General features: G+C 35.4%; 1 protein-coding gene across 2 annotated transcripts in view; it reads right to left on the bottom strand.

Annotated features, from left to right (window-relative positions):
* Positions 1–1,000: 1,000 nt before the first annotated feature.
* Positions 1,001–14,698, bottom strand: part of LOC113226140 (SCY1-like protein 2) — a 235,480-nt gene continuing 221,782 nt past the window's right edge. The window contains exons 9-17 of one of the 2 annotated variants that reach the window (XM_026458672.1): positions 9,705–9,828; positions 7,871–8,016; positions 7,440–7,593; positions 7,080–7,329; positions 6,603–6,739; positions 6,241–6,502; positions 5,913–6,172; positions 5,470–5,538; positions 1,001–1,679 (exon numbers count right to left, since the gene is read on the bottom strand). In XM_026458672.1, coding sequence (XP_026314457.1) covers positions 1,371–1,679; positions 5,470–5,538; positions 5,913–6,172; positions 6,241–6,502; positions 6,603–6,739; positions 7,080–7,329; positions 7,440–7,593; positions 7,871–8,016; positions 9,705–9,828 — 1,711 coding nt within the window. In that variant the 3' untranslated portion in view covers positions 1,001–1,370. The remainder of the gene's footprint in view (positions 1,680–5,469; positions 5,539–5,912; positions 6,173–6,240; positions 6,503–6,602; positions 6,740–7,079; positions 7,330–7,439; positions 7,594–7,870; positions 8,017–9,704; positions 9,829–14,698) is intronic. The other variant, XM_026458680.1, reaches the window with a different exon arrangement.

The raw sequence follows: 14,698 nt of genomic DNA on the forward strand, positions 1-14,698 counted from the left end.
ATGGGAACTGAAGCAGGGCAGAAACTACAGTTTAGACGTGACGAGAATAGTAAGCAGGGCAGGGTTCACGACGCGACGTCGCGTTGTAGGACTCGATGTAACGCGAATAGTACTTAATATCTACTAATATAAACAAAAACAACCTTTACTCTAAGGGGAAATAATAATAGAAAAAAGGGTTTGATTATTTATTTTTAAAATAAATCGGTTCAACTTCAAAAGGGTCTAACTTTAATTTTTATTGATCGCAAGTAGGAGTCTTGCAGAAACCTTAACAACGTGTTAAAATATTTTTTACGCATTCACAATTTTGGAGGACTAGCACTTCTTTACATTTATATTCCTTTTAATTTATAACTTTTAACTAAAAATGTTTTAGAGTTTAAAATATTGTCTCACGAGTATTACATTACTATCCATTTTAAAGACTAAGTTCCTACTCTTTTTAACTACTTTATAGAAAACTTAAAAGGGTAGAAATTTAGCAACAATATTGAGGGTAATATCCATTCTAACCCTAATAAGTGTAATAAATACTTTTGGTCAATTAATTTGGAACTTCTAATAACAACTCGTCGGTTGACTATAATATTTATTATAAGTTTTAAGTTCTTTTATTCATAAGATGTTCATTGCCGAAAATAATGCGACGATTGTGGCCCATGAACATTTGGCACAATTGCAATTTATTGTGTCAAGAGCCAAATATCGCTCAAAATGTAATGCGATAGTAAAGTGCTAAACATACTTGAAAATCTTCATAATGTTTGACAGAAAAAGTTACTTTCTACATTATAGTAGTATATAATAAATATAACAATACCATATCACAGCACCATTATACAACAACTTGCTGTACACTATCCTCGTTTGGTATCATTTTTTACTGTTATCCTTAAATTTGAATTTATACTTTCTTAATTTTATTACAATTGAAAAATTCATATCATTTTTTCGGAAATAAGTGATATGTCCACATTATACCGATTAAAGCTCACAGGTTCTTACTTGAAAAGATTTATGTCATGGTTTCCGAGTAACCACCTACTCCAGTCTCAATATTATGCACATAAAAAAATGACGGAACAAATAGTGTAGAAAAATAAATAAATCGTATCTAATAAAACAGAGGCAAATAATTATGTAATGTAGGGATAATACTTTCGCACTTACAACATCAATATTAGAGTACTACGAGAAAGAACCGGAAGGGGACCGCCAACAGAGGCTGAATTTGAAAGTTTAACTGGCCCGGCGAGGGCTGGGCGGCAGGCGGCGCGGCGTCCGGGTCTCGCGCGCCTTCTGGCTCTCGGCGCAGGGCGATGATTCTCCGATGCTACGAGGGGCGGGCTGATCGGTTCCTAGTGCGCTTAACGCGTCATGGTTATATTGAGTGACGGGCATTTGCTGACTGACAAGGCGGTGTGCTTCAGAGCAGAGTAGCTTGCTGTGGCGCCATGAAGCGGACCCCAATGATGGTGCGGGTGCGTCTGCGCCTGCGCATTGCTAGAAGAGCCGACGACTGGCAGATGCCTTACCATGCCGCTACTCAGCTGTTGCAGCAACCCCGAACCCTGCGAGGTGTTGAGGCAAGCCGACGGGCGCCGCGAGCGGATGGACTGCATGGAAGAGGTCAGCAGGAACGGCACGCTCGATGACGTGTTCGGCATAGAGCCCCCCTGCACATTACATTTCATCATCATTTTCAACCAGTCGCAATTTGGACGTATTATTTGGACGTAAAAAATGCAAGCATTTCGGGTAATCGTTTTTACCATATTAATTTAATACGGACAAAAATTAGTGCATCCCAGTGGGTCCAGATTTAATATTGCCACGATTAGACGGCTAAAGTTCATTTCCAAAGGCACCAAAACTTTAGCACATTGTGTATGGTGAAATTGTTGCACTTAACTTATTTAACCAAGTACTTGGTTCCTGCGTGCAACTTAAAATATAAAAGTTTCAAGGTAACTACGAACATAATAGGTACTGACGTACCCGTCGCAGTCACTACATGCATTAACTACTGCATGCCTCAAATGACTTAATGTCAGCTTATTGAAGCGTGTTAGGTTATTGAAAGTTGTTGTGTATCAACTATAAATACGGTAAACTATATAATTATTGGCTCTTTAAAGCACAATTTGCACCTTATGTGTATGAATTTTTTTTAAGGTTTTCGAGGCTATTCACTAATTTTAGGTTTCTTACCACGGTATGACTTCGTTTTGATTTCTCTCCATATATATCGATCCATAGTCACGGGTTGACCATGGAGCGTGCAACCGTTGGTTGGTCGGAAAAAAAAGAAGTCATACCGTGGTAAGAAACCTGAAATTAGTCATAATCACTTATGTGTACGACCATTTATTTCAATATTACAGTACTATACAAGTAGCCCACTTTGTGAAAAAAAATTGCACTATTAATAGTGCATCGCGTCAGCGCGCGTACATTTTATTATGCAAAATATTACGGATTTATTAAAAATATTTCCGGTAGTACATTGATAGGCCATGGTAGTATGCGGATTGCAAATACAAAGGTACAATCCTTGACGTCGTAGTTACAGTTACGTAATAAGTATTGGTAAATTTTTCCTTCAACAAAATGGTACCCTTTTCAATTTGTGTAGTTTAAAAAAAATACCAAAGCTTTATGTAAAAACTTTGTAAAGCAGTTGTGCCAAACATCAGTTGAAACTTTGGAGAATTGCAATTCCAATATTTGCACTTTCATATTATATAAATTTTACCAATAATTGACACGAGAGTTTTGTATTATTTCAAGTACTTGACGTCGAGCATGGGGGGAAAAAATGGTTTTCGTATAGGGTAAGGTTGCGTTAGTCATACCACCGCCTAAGTCGTACTCTAGGGATATCAGTTTCATATCATCATATCAGGGGTCCACCACAACCTCTTAAAACAATATTACTTTAACCTTACATTGACTTTTTGTACCATGACGCACTTAAAGTAAGTTTATTGTAATGTTAAAACTATGATGTTTTATTGGCAGCTTTATGACTATTCATTCACTCAGTTCGGACTATGACGCGACTTTGACATTAAAGTAATATTGCTCTTATGTCAAAGTTAGCAATCTTAAAATAGTTACACGGATGCAATGAAAACAATATTATTTTCAGTTTGATTGTCTTAATATTGATTGGTAATGATTAAAAGTTGAACTTGTTTATAAAACAGTTGAAAGTACTATATAAAAAACGAAATAAAATCATGAATTGTGGGTCGTGACTGTGTAAAAATGTGGCAATGTCTGGTGAAGTTCCACTAATTAGCCGATGAGATCCGAAGATTCGAGAAGTAAATATGAGTCTGCGCATCCGCAACGTCAAATATGTAAAGTTTGACGTTGTTAAAATATTTCAATATTTCCTTCATAATTATCCTTCAATATTTTGTTAAAAAATATTGAAGGTTATGGTTAAATGGTTATGGTAGGCCCCCGTGAGAAGTAATATAAATTTGAACTATTAAGTTAAGCGAGTAAACAAAAACAAACCGGCAAACCGTAAACAAAAAAAAACAAACGAACCCGTGCAAAATTCCTTAATCGTACTGGTACCACTTAGGAATTTATGAAAATTATTTTACTTTTTTCAGCTAAATCATATATTTGTGTAGAACAAAACAAATTTTGTAGTGCCTTTATTACGTAATATGCCTTTATTTGATTATCGAAGCATGTATACTTTTATTTCCTAAGAGTTTAAAATTTTTGTTGTCTGTCTTCCCTTACACATAAAATTTTGGGATTGTTCTTTCCTTTTAAAAATATTAAGAATTATTTCATTTTTAATGACCTTAGTACCTGTTTCTAGATTTTAATTGGTATTATGATATCTTTTTATTAGTACTGTACTATACAGTTTATGTCCTGACTGAAATATTATTCTAAGTACGACTTAGGTTACAGGAGGTACAAATTAGGCAACCAGGTGCCTAAATTGTACCAAAGGTGCTTTTTGAAAATCTTGTCAATAACTGACTCAATAAACATTGTTGGTATTTTCATTAAAACACATTGATAGTAAAATAAATAAAGATCCTGTAGACACTAAAGGTTTTGTTTAATTTTAATAACCTTACATATTACAGCGGTTTTTTCTTAGGGGCTACGACAAACGCAACCTTACCCTACAACCGAATTTCACAGTCTATTTTAATTGAAAAACCATTTATACATATAATTTATTGTATTTTCTCAGTAGCAAAATTAATATTTATGACAAACTAGTGTAGTAATTTCACAAAAAAATGGAATATCAATTCAGTATAAATTAATGTTAGAATATGGTTAGAATTTAAACACAAAAGTGCCAATCATTGCTTGGATGCCAGGAATACATTAGTTTACCCTACTTATTACTACGCTACAAATGAAGAATTATCACGGAGATGTTGCCGTTATAAAACAGTTTAAAGTACTATATAAAAAACGAAATAAAATCATGAATTGTGAGTCGTGACTGTGTATAAAATGTGGCAACGTCTGGGTGCAGTTCCACTAATTAGCCGATGAGATCCGAAGATTCGAGAAGTAAATATGAGTCTGCGCATCCGCAACGTCAAACATGTAAGAGAGGAACCATACTCACGATCATGCTCCGTGCAAGCTGCGTTGAAGAACAAATAGCAACAGTGAATGAGACAGCGTTATAATGTTTGGCGCGCAGCCTTTACAAATGAAAAGATGAAAGTTGTTCATACAAACGTAAAATAAAACACTCAACATACATTTTTTCCTAAGCAGTACTCAGGTGTGCCAATCTCCTATTCCGAACGTGACTATGCTCCCTATGTTTGATGTAAGTGCATATTATTTTAAATAATACAAGTTCAGATAATTGGAATTTAATAATAATCACTTAGTTTAATATATTTGCAATGTATGTTAAATCTAAGGGCCAATGTGTTGGGTTGTAGAATAATTTGGAAGACAACATCAAACGAGGAATCCAATCCTAGGATGCAGAGTCGCGGTTTGGTCGGATACAACAACATTCAACGGCGAGCGACAAAGGAGGAACTACTCTCCCGGCTCAGCCGTGCGGACATTCAACGCGATCATGCATCGTAGTTCACTTACAATTATGCTTTCAACGAACATGCACCACTTCGTCCCTCTTGACTTTACTATCAGTCAATGGCGTTAAGAGTGGAAGTATTAGCTTTGATGAATGCAATGAGAGTCTAATGATGGAATTGACAGTTCGATTGTGATACGCCAAATCAGGTTGGTTCGTGCAATGTTACGTGTACGGTGATGATATATGAATACGATGAGACTATCTCTCCCAGTCCGTTTGGGAAGAAGACACAACCGCAGAAGAGAACAGACCACATCAATGTAGATATAAAGCCGTTTGAAGTCGACATTCAATAGAGGGATCGGGGATTATATGCAGCCAGGCAGGCGGACGCGGTGCACATCACTTACGACGCATTGCGATGCCGACGGCACAGACAGGCTAGAGCCTGATCCACCTCGACCCCTGTACTGGTAGCCCTGCCAAAACAACCACTGTCACTTCACCATCGTTAGCCTCGCTTTCCACTAATTCGCCAACAAACGACTCACACCGCTGCCTCTCTTCAGTATTTATGATATCAGCTTGATTAGAACTTGAGTTTCCCGATTACGGTGAAGCCGGAGGGCTAAATTGATTTGTATGTAAGTATGCGGTGTTACTCCTAGCTTCCTCGAGAATTGTGTAGTTTTCGTTTAGTAGCATGTTCAACAAAGGACTATGACCACTGATCTAACTGAGTAATAAATATGTATAATTGCTTCCGTAGTCGACTATTCGTATTACAAGGATAAAGCTGGTTAGTAAGCTCACGTTATATAAAAAGCAACTACTTTGATGGAAAAAAACTTACGGTCGGCGGCGATAAGTTTACAGCTGATCCGCGACGCTCTTGAGGTCCAATACTGGAGTGACGACGTGTCGGCAATCCAGAGTTACCTCCTGGAGTTCCACCTGGCGACGACGCGCAAGACGGTGCTATACGGATTTTAGGTGTCATCAAGGTATTGTCGGATAGCCGCCTGTTGGAGAATGCACTCGCTACGCGCAAGAAGTTGCTGTCATTATTTGTGGAGTTGTTCGATCCAAAGAACCACTGTCCGATACCTGTGCCTGAATCAAGAAAATCATTAGTAAAAATGACCACAAGATTATGTGCAAGATATAAATTGAGCATTTACCCTTAAAACCACCCATACTGCCGCCAATAGCAGGAGCGCTTGGCCCACTGGTAGAGTTCTTGCGAGCCATGTCTTCGGCACTCGACGTCTTGCGTTTCTCCACGCGCAGATTGGGGATGTTAAATGGAGGTACATTCATATTATCTGTGCTCATCTGATGGCGTAACGCTCTGTGACGCTCGGGACTGGGCAACGACAAGCTGTCTCGTTTTAGCTTGTAGCGCTGGTTCTTATCAATATTGTCCAACATGTCGTACAGAATCTAAAGAGCAATGACAAGGATTTATTATGAGATTTACAGCTGTTAAAAAGGTTACTTTATATTTAATAATTCCTTTTTGTTTAAAAATGGGGTGTAATACCTCCATGATATTAGCGAACTGTTCAACGTTCAAAGCTGGATTGACAGTCTGCGGAGCTAGAGCAGGAATCATCTTTGTCGCCATCACGTTAGTTGTCAACCCAAACTTCCTTTCCAGTAGCATTGATTTATAAAGCTCTGCAACGAGAGTCATAGTGGGTCACATTATTTTCGTCAGTATAGTCAACAATAACGAATTCGCATTGACCGTTCGCATAAGCTAGCAAGTAAATATACAACTCGCAACTTAGCAATTTCGCCACGCGATTTATAGTAAAACTCACATTAATTATCTGTAAGTACTGCACGAAAATCCTATTTGTAGGATTAGATAAATAGATACATAATAAACAATGTCAAAAAGCATTTCGGATCCCACAGTGATATTTGCTCTGTACCCTATTATTGCAAATCGAAAGAACAACTGACATTTGCGTTATCCGTTATGCTCTAATCTGAAGCGGCACTGTGTACTTACTGACGACACGATTTATGATGTCGGGATCACTCAGTCTCATACTCAGAAGAGTTGGGATCACTTGCTCCAGTATATGATTCCTATCAAGCCTTACAAGAATTTTCTCGAAGAAACCAAGAATGAGGCTGATAATTTTAACATCGCTCTGATTCTTCTCCAGTAAAGTTTTCACTTTCACAAGCACCACTGAATGCAAGGTTTTGTCTTCAATATAATCAGAAATAGTTTGAATCGAAATCAAAGAAGCCGTCTGGAAAAAAAATCGTTGATTGTTACACAAATAAATCACCTGACTGTTACTTACAGTGCGGGTCAACAAGTGGCAGTTATAACCTATTAGTAAAAAGTAAATATAAATACCTGTATCTGATTGGAGTTGTTATCAAGTGCGGCAAAGAGCAGTGGCATAATTTCATTATTGATCTCATCTTTTTGGCACTTCTTCAATATAATGTGCAAGTTCTCCAGGATCGTCACTGAGGCCTGAATGCTCTTCGGGGAGTTCATCAAGTTTCTGGAATAAGCAAGTCTAATTCGCCGTGATATAATTTACTATTAATAAATTATAACAACAACAATGAACAAAACTTAGTACATGTTTAGAGCTTGGTAAAAAGTTATAAAGGAACAAAAATTTAAGAGAGAGAAAATTCTTTTTCGAAACAGGGTTCGGGAACATGTGAGGACCATAGGCATATAAGTTTCTTTTGTAATAAATTTGTAAAGGTAATAAAGGCATTTTTTAAATTTTTTTAGTACACATTTCAGTAAAAATATATCCAAAAACTCACTTCAAAGTTGGCAATACGTAAAACGAAAATTCCTCTTGGGTGGCCTCGTTCGTAAGCCAAATTATAGGCTGTAGAACGGCGGCTAAAACTTCTGCGGTGCGGACTTCTAACTGCAACGCGGGCCATACATGCTGCCAACGAAGTTTCTGAAACAGGAACTTTTGTGTAACTGGAAGTAAATACAGCTATTTCGAAGCTTATGACTCCGGACCAAGTATTGGGTTTTGTAGACACTTGTTGAGCGCTACTAGAAACATATAAAGAATTCGCTATACAGTGGCATCCCTTATTTTTCATATATCTATGGTGGTATCTGCCAGTTTATTGTAACAGTACAAAATACTTCAAGCATCACATTAATGTACCATTAATTATAGCACAGAAAAAAAATATGGTTGATACACTTAAAGTACTTGACGACTTTTTTCTGTTCCGTGCTGAACATGCAAATTATACTTTAAAAAATTCGCTTTAGGCTTTCGCTTAGGCAGCTTCACATTTCCATTACTAGTATGTTCAGATATAATAGACTCAGTCCCAAGAAACATAGAAGTAAAATCTGTACTTATCGGGCTATTATTATCAATGCAAAAATATAATTTTTTTCAATAAAGTGCAACCACCTGTCCAGTTAAAACAAAACATCGGTTGATCCAATCTCCACAATCCTTAATGAAAGAGCTGTTTTACGGAAACTCTATAAGAATAAATTGACAATTCTTGGTTCAATTGTAAAACTTTCGACAGATCCCATGATAATGTAATTAAAAAGCTGAATTTGGTGGGCAGGGTTCAAAGGTGGGAGCGGATGTAAAAATAAATTACCTCCCAGCTTACAAGCCACTCCTTAATTAGTTTTCTTTTAACTTTATGCGGGTTAAAAATAAGCGAGGCAATTTTTATTAAGCCTCCAAACACCTCTGTCGCCTTAATCATCTAAGTAGCAAAATTAAAGCGATAATGATATTCCCAACATGAAATTTTAGTATGTTCCACAATATATTACCTAAATGAAAAGTTGAAATGAAAGTTTTGATTATTTCATTATGTTTTATTGTCGATTTCTCAATCGTATGTTGTATGCATGCATATGTTGAGTACCTAATTAAATATATAATAATATCAGCTATGTACTCTATTACAAAGTTATTCTTAGAAGGTGAATAATAATAATTATTATATTTCAAAATTATTTTTTCGAAGACAATTTGTATCTGTCAATAATTTTTTTTACCGATATTGAGCAATCCCCTCAAATAAATTATAAATAAAATATAATATATATATATACATATATATATGATACATATATATAAAATTTTAAATTTTATCAATAAATTAAAAAAAAAAAATTATTAAAAAATTTTTTATTTATTTCAAATAAAATTTGAACCTTATTCTTAAGACCTTATATGCTAAGTTCTGGTAGGGCAGTAGACACACGCACAGGGAATAAGAAAGGTTTTCATGGATACTCCTAAAAATAATTAAATTAAATTATTTAAATTTTTTTTATTTATTTAAAATAAAATTTGAACCTTATTCTTAAGACCTTATATGCTAAGTTCTGGTAGGGCAGTAGACACACGCACAGGGAATAAGAAAGGTTTTCATGGATACTCCTAAAAATAATTAGTAAACGCCGCTGTACATGTACATCTTAAGATGTAAAATTAGTATGTGATGACTATTGTAATATTAATTCACATTAGGATTATCAAATATCAATTTTCACTTTTTTATCTTTTCAGCGCGTTTGGTGGTAAAATTAAAAACAAAAAGGTTTTTTGTATATATTATCAGATAATATCCTAATTATCGCACAATGTCATACCTTTGGGATGTACGGTAGGGCGTCGATGAGCTGTCCACGATAGAAGTTTGCCTTTTGGTTGGGATCCTTCATAGTTATAACGTCTAAAAACTGTAACGCCTGAATAGCGATCTCGGCCTGACCCCTGAAACAATGTTTTTTTTTTAATTTTGTGTTCGCCGACCAATACGACTGAAAATCAGCGTCTCTCTCGCCAGAGATAGACTTTTTGCTGAGTCGTCTCCTTTTCCTCTTTTGTGTCACTTTGCATTCTTATTTATAGATTATTTAATAAATAGCTATCAATTTAATGTTATGTTTATAATTTAGGGATGTAAAGTGACTTAAATGTGCGAATAAACGTTTTTCTTTCTTCTTTCTTTCTTTACCACAATTTTATATACACTTCTGGACACATAATTCGAGCCACCGCTCATATTCAGTATTAAGTGCCCTAAGCTTAAACAATGTTTGATTGATTAAAATCTATTACACAAATTTGAAACTAGTATACTAAACTTCTTTTCCATAAGACTTTGTTGGGAATATGCATTTGCAAAACCGGGGAAAACTTTTCCTTCGATAACAACACTATTGCTGTGTTCTTACGACAAAAATGCGAGGTGGCTCGAATTATACGCCCGGGAGTATATAATCTCAGTACAGAGTACTAAAGAAACCGACCCCAAAAGTCATTCATCCCCTAGTTTTCCACCCTTGGAGGTGGAATATTTTCTTCAAATTTAAATGAGAACGCTACTGAGGTGGGAACCTCAGTAGCGTTTTTCCAACAAAAACAGTATCATAAAATCGCGTAACATACATACAAAATAACAAAAAAAAACATGCAGTCGAATTGAGAACCTCCTTTTTTTGAATGCGATTAATAATAAGTTAAAGCTGGCGTCTCAAATTATGGTTGCATATGAATGCTAGTTGAATATAAAATGTATAAAAGTATATGGGCAAGCCATGGTTTTGGAGATTAGGGTACTCAGTAGTGGTGTAGTAGTTGCCAGCGATTGCACAATTTCGTAAGTAATTCATATGGGTAACGATACAATTGACCGTTGAGCAATCTGTCTCATAATTCCTACTATAGCCAGGCGTTCATTATCAAAAGTAATATTTATATTTAGATCTATACGAGTAGAGGCTCCCAATCTTAATTTTCTCGTAGACCACTTGCTAATTTTGTTTCTGTTTTTCATAAGTATACCTTTAAATTTTTTATATGATTTCTTTTACAAATTCACCTATTTCAAATGTGATTTGAAAGTTGACACATCGTCACTCACTTACATAACCTTTATAAACGCAGAAACGCATGTTAAGTTTTATACATTTGTGTGTGAGACTGCAAAATTTTATTTAAGAAAACTATACAATGTGCAGTTCTTGGACTCAATAGAAAAGCAGTGAGTGTGTTTTATAAATTTTACGTGTTCTTAACCATTACGAACTATGACAATATCAGCGAGCACAAAATACTTCATGTCCTCAGTGTCCATTATTTCGTGAATTCGCACAAATTAAAATTATTCAGTGAATATGAAATGTCAATGTCAAAAATAGATACGGTAAGGAAAAGTAGAAGTAAATATATATAAATAATATGTAATATAATATATATATAAATAATATAATATAAATAAAAATATTATTCCTTCATGTAATGTTTCCACTATAGAGTGTATTGGAAAACTTTCAGAGACTAAATAGAATGTCTGTACTGGTTTACCTGACTCTTGTACATTTTTAATACTTTAGTCATTGACCGACCAATAGGTCAATGACTTTAGTACATATCTCAGCCGAAACATTAATGCGACTTATATCGAAAAAATATTTAGGAAATATCAAAATAGATTTAAAAAATTAAGTACGTGTCGATAGTTACATATGACACTAAACTTTTGTTAAAAATATGACAAAATTTTATTATAGTAACGATGTATTTCTTTTCAATTTCGTTACATTAAAGTTTTAAAACTTATAATTAATTTCAAAAACCTCTCACAAGATGTCACTAGTGGCGACAAATGCTGAAAAGTCAGTACAAAGATCTATAATAAAACACATAGGAGAATTTCTACGACTTAGTAACTGGACTCGTGGCGAAGATAGTGAAGTTATTTCAAAAAATATCTCAAAAAATATAATAGTTAATTTATTATAATAATAAATTATAATCAATTGTTGAGTTAGTTCCCGGGGTAAGTTGTTCTCACAGCAATAACTTTGCAAGGAAAGTATGTAGCAATACATGTGAAGCGCGTCGTTAAAGCATCAAGTGATGCGTCTTGCCGGCAGCCATTTCAGTAACTCCGGCGACGACGTGTGGCTATGTACGTGGAGCCGTCAAAATATCACGTAAGTAAATTTTTTCTTGTTTCAATTTTTTGGTCTGTCTTTGTATATTATGGGCCGATTCATACGTAACTTTTCTAAATTGTAGTGAGATTAGGAAGGAATCTTATAGTTTGAGTATTTTTTTATTGATTCTATTACTTTGCCGGTATGTCAGTCTTCGTATAAAGACGTAATTTGGGGCTACAAGTTCCTCTTTCGAGGGGCTGGTTGTTCCTAGGAACAACTTCCCCAATTGGCCTGCAATCATACTTAAAATTTTTATGACCATTTTTCTTTGTTTTAAGGATGCCAAACTACAAACAGGCTCATGTCAAATATTTAGACAAGATGATAGAGTCACTTATGTGTGTCTCAACTGTGATTCATATGAAGAAATGAGCGATGAATAATATTACTGATGAATAAGAATGTAGTTGTTTTTTTTTAAGTTACTTGTGCATAATATAAACATTACATACATACAATCATGAAAAAGGTTGGTTTTATTTAAGAAAATTGTGTTATTCTGTCACAATCTAGGCGGAACAATTTGCCTCAAATGCGGAACAACGCGCCCCAAAGTGAGGCTGAATGTTCCGATCCGAAATTTGTAAAAAATTTGCCTCTATGAAAAAGACTATTGAGATATTAGTAGAAGTACCTATACTATTAGAAAAAGCGATAAACATTTGTTAAACATTTCCATATGTTGAAAATCAAATCCTTCATTTTCAGTATAAAACTACAAGTTATTTGAAAATCGGAACTTTCAGCCCCGCCCTCCCCTACAGAAGTTTTTTTTGTAGAAGTAGAGTTCCTTGAGAAAGAGTTAGTCCTGGCAAGTACTACCTACCTGTTTTCACCGCCAAGGAGTAATGTGAGCATTACTGCGTTCTGGTTTTGAAGGGTAAGGGTGCTGGCCAAATTACGTGTCAACCTAAATCTTCAGTGACTGGCGTAGTGGCAATGCCCCGCAGATCTTTGCGATTTACAGATTCAGCAATGGATTTAACGATATATGTAATTCCTTTGTTGCCCTACTAGTAGTTACACGACTACTAGTAGTTACACGGGTAATAATAATCTCCCGTGTAACTGCTGACACGCCCCTAGTAGTTACAGGGGCAATAATAATCTCCCGTGTAACTACCGACAGGCCTAGGCCGTGATACTACTAGTAGTATCACGGGTAATTGTTTTTGTCTGTGGTACTACCACTAGTAATACGGGCATAATACTTTCCTGTATTACTACTACCAAGATAAGAAGCGTTTTATTAATTTCATAAAACAAATGAAACCAAAAGCCAAACAGTACAATAAATTGTGCAACCATTTTATTTGGGTTTTGTTATTTCCTTGTCACTGTATTATATTACCTTAAATGTTTAAGACCGCCATATTTTCTTATATTAAGAATGAAAGAATGTTTTTTTTCATCCTTTCATTCTTAATATGAATAACTGCATTCCCAGTATTTTTTTTAAAAGCCTACCTGATTCTGAAGTCCGCAATCGAACCAACAAAAAATGCAAAAAATAAACACTTTCAGTTTATTAGATGTTTCCCCACCATAATATTCATGTATTTTATGTGAAATTACTCTACTAGTTTGTTATAATTATTAATACTAAGATGTTTTTAAAGATTTAACATTTTTTCCTTCCGCGTAGGTCTACAGTATCTAATCTTATATTATTGAACGAATTTGTCTCACAATCTATAGACAGTGGCCTTCAAGTAGATGTAATCTATACTAATTATAGTAAGGCTTTTGATAAAATTGACCATAATATCCTTATGACTTTATTTATCCTATTGGTATCAGAGGTGAACTTCTTAGGTGGTTTTCTTCATACATAAGCAACAGATCTCAAGCAGTGGTAGTAAATAATTACACATCCGGTTGGGTTACCGTACCTAGCGGTGTTCCTCAAGGTTCATCGTCAGGGCCACTCCTTTTATATATTCCAATATATTTGTTAATGACATTAGTAATTGCTTCCGCTTTTCCAATTTACTCAGCTTTGCTGATGATATGAAAATTTATGCCAAAATCACTTCTGTTGATGATGTATTGCTCTGCAGCCTGATCTGTCGCGGCTAGATAACTACTGTCTGAACAATAAATTAGATCTTAACCCCTCCAAATGTTTTTAGTTGCTTTTTCACGCTAGGTCAAAACTATTTTTATTTCTTATAGTTTGAAAAACCGCTGTCTAAAACGAAAGACAGTCATGAGCGATCTGGGTGTCATCCATAATAATAATAATAACGCACACACTCAACATAGCCCCGCACTAGGGTAACCCTGTGTCGCGGGTGCTATGGACACACACATGAAAACCACAAATTACACCCAAACTCACGAGAGAAATAAATGTAGGCCATACAAATATTTCTCCCGGCCCGGGAATCGAACCTGGGACCTCCGCGTGGCAGTCCGGGATGGTAATAGTTCGGCCACGAAGGGAGTTAGGCAGTTAGATCCATGACTCAAAGCTGATGTTTGATACTCATATTGATGATGTTATCTCCAAGGCTACTAGTATCTTGGATTGATAATGCGTAATTCAGTCTGTTTCTTAAGGCCAACACCTTCACGAATATTGTATTGTGCATATGTTCGTAGTAAGTTGGAATATGCTTTCCAAATCTGTAGTC

Source organism: Hyposmocoma kahamanoa, unplaced genomic scaffold, assembly GCF_003589595.1.
Source record: "Hyposmocoma kahamanoa isolate Upper Pololo Valley unplaced genomic scaffold, ASM358959v1 100021, whole genome shotgun sequence".
Classification (NCBI taxonomy): Eukaryota; Metazoa; Arthropoda; class Insecta; order Lepidoptera; family Cosmopterigidae; genus Hyposmocoma; species Hyposmocoma kahamanoa.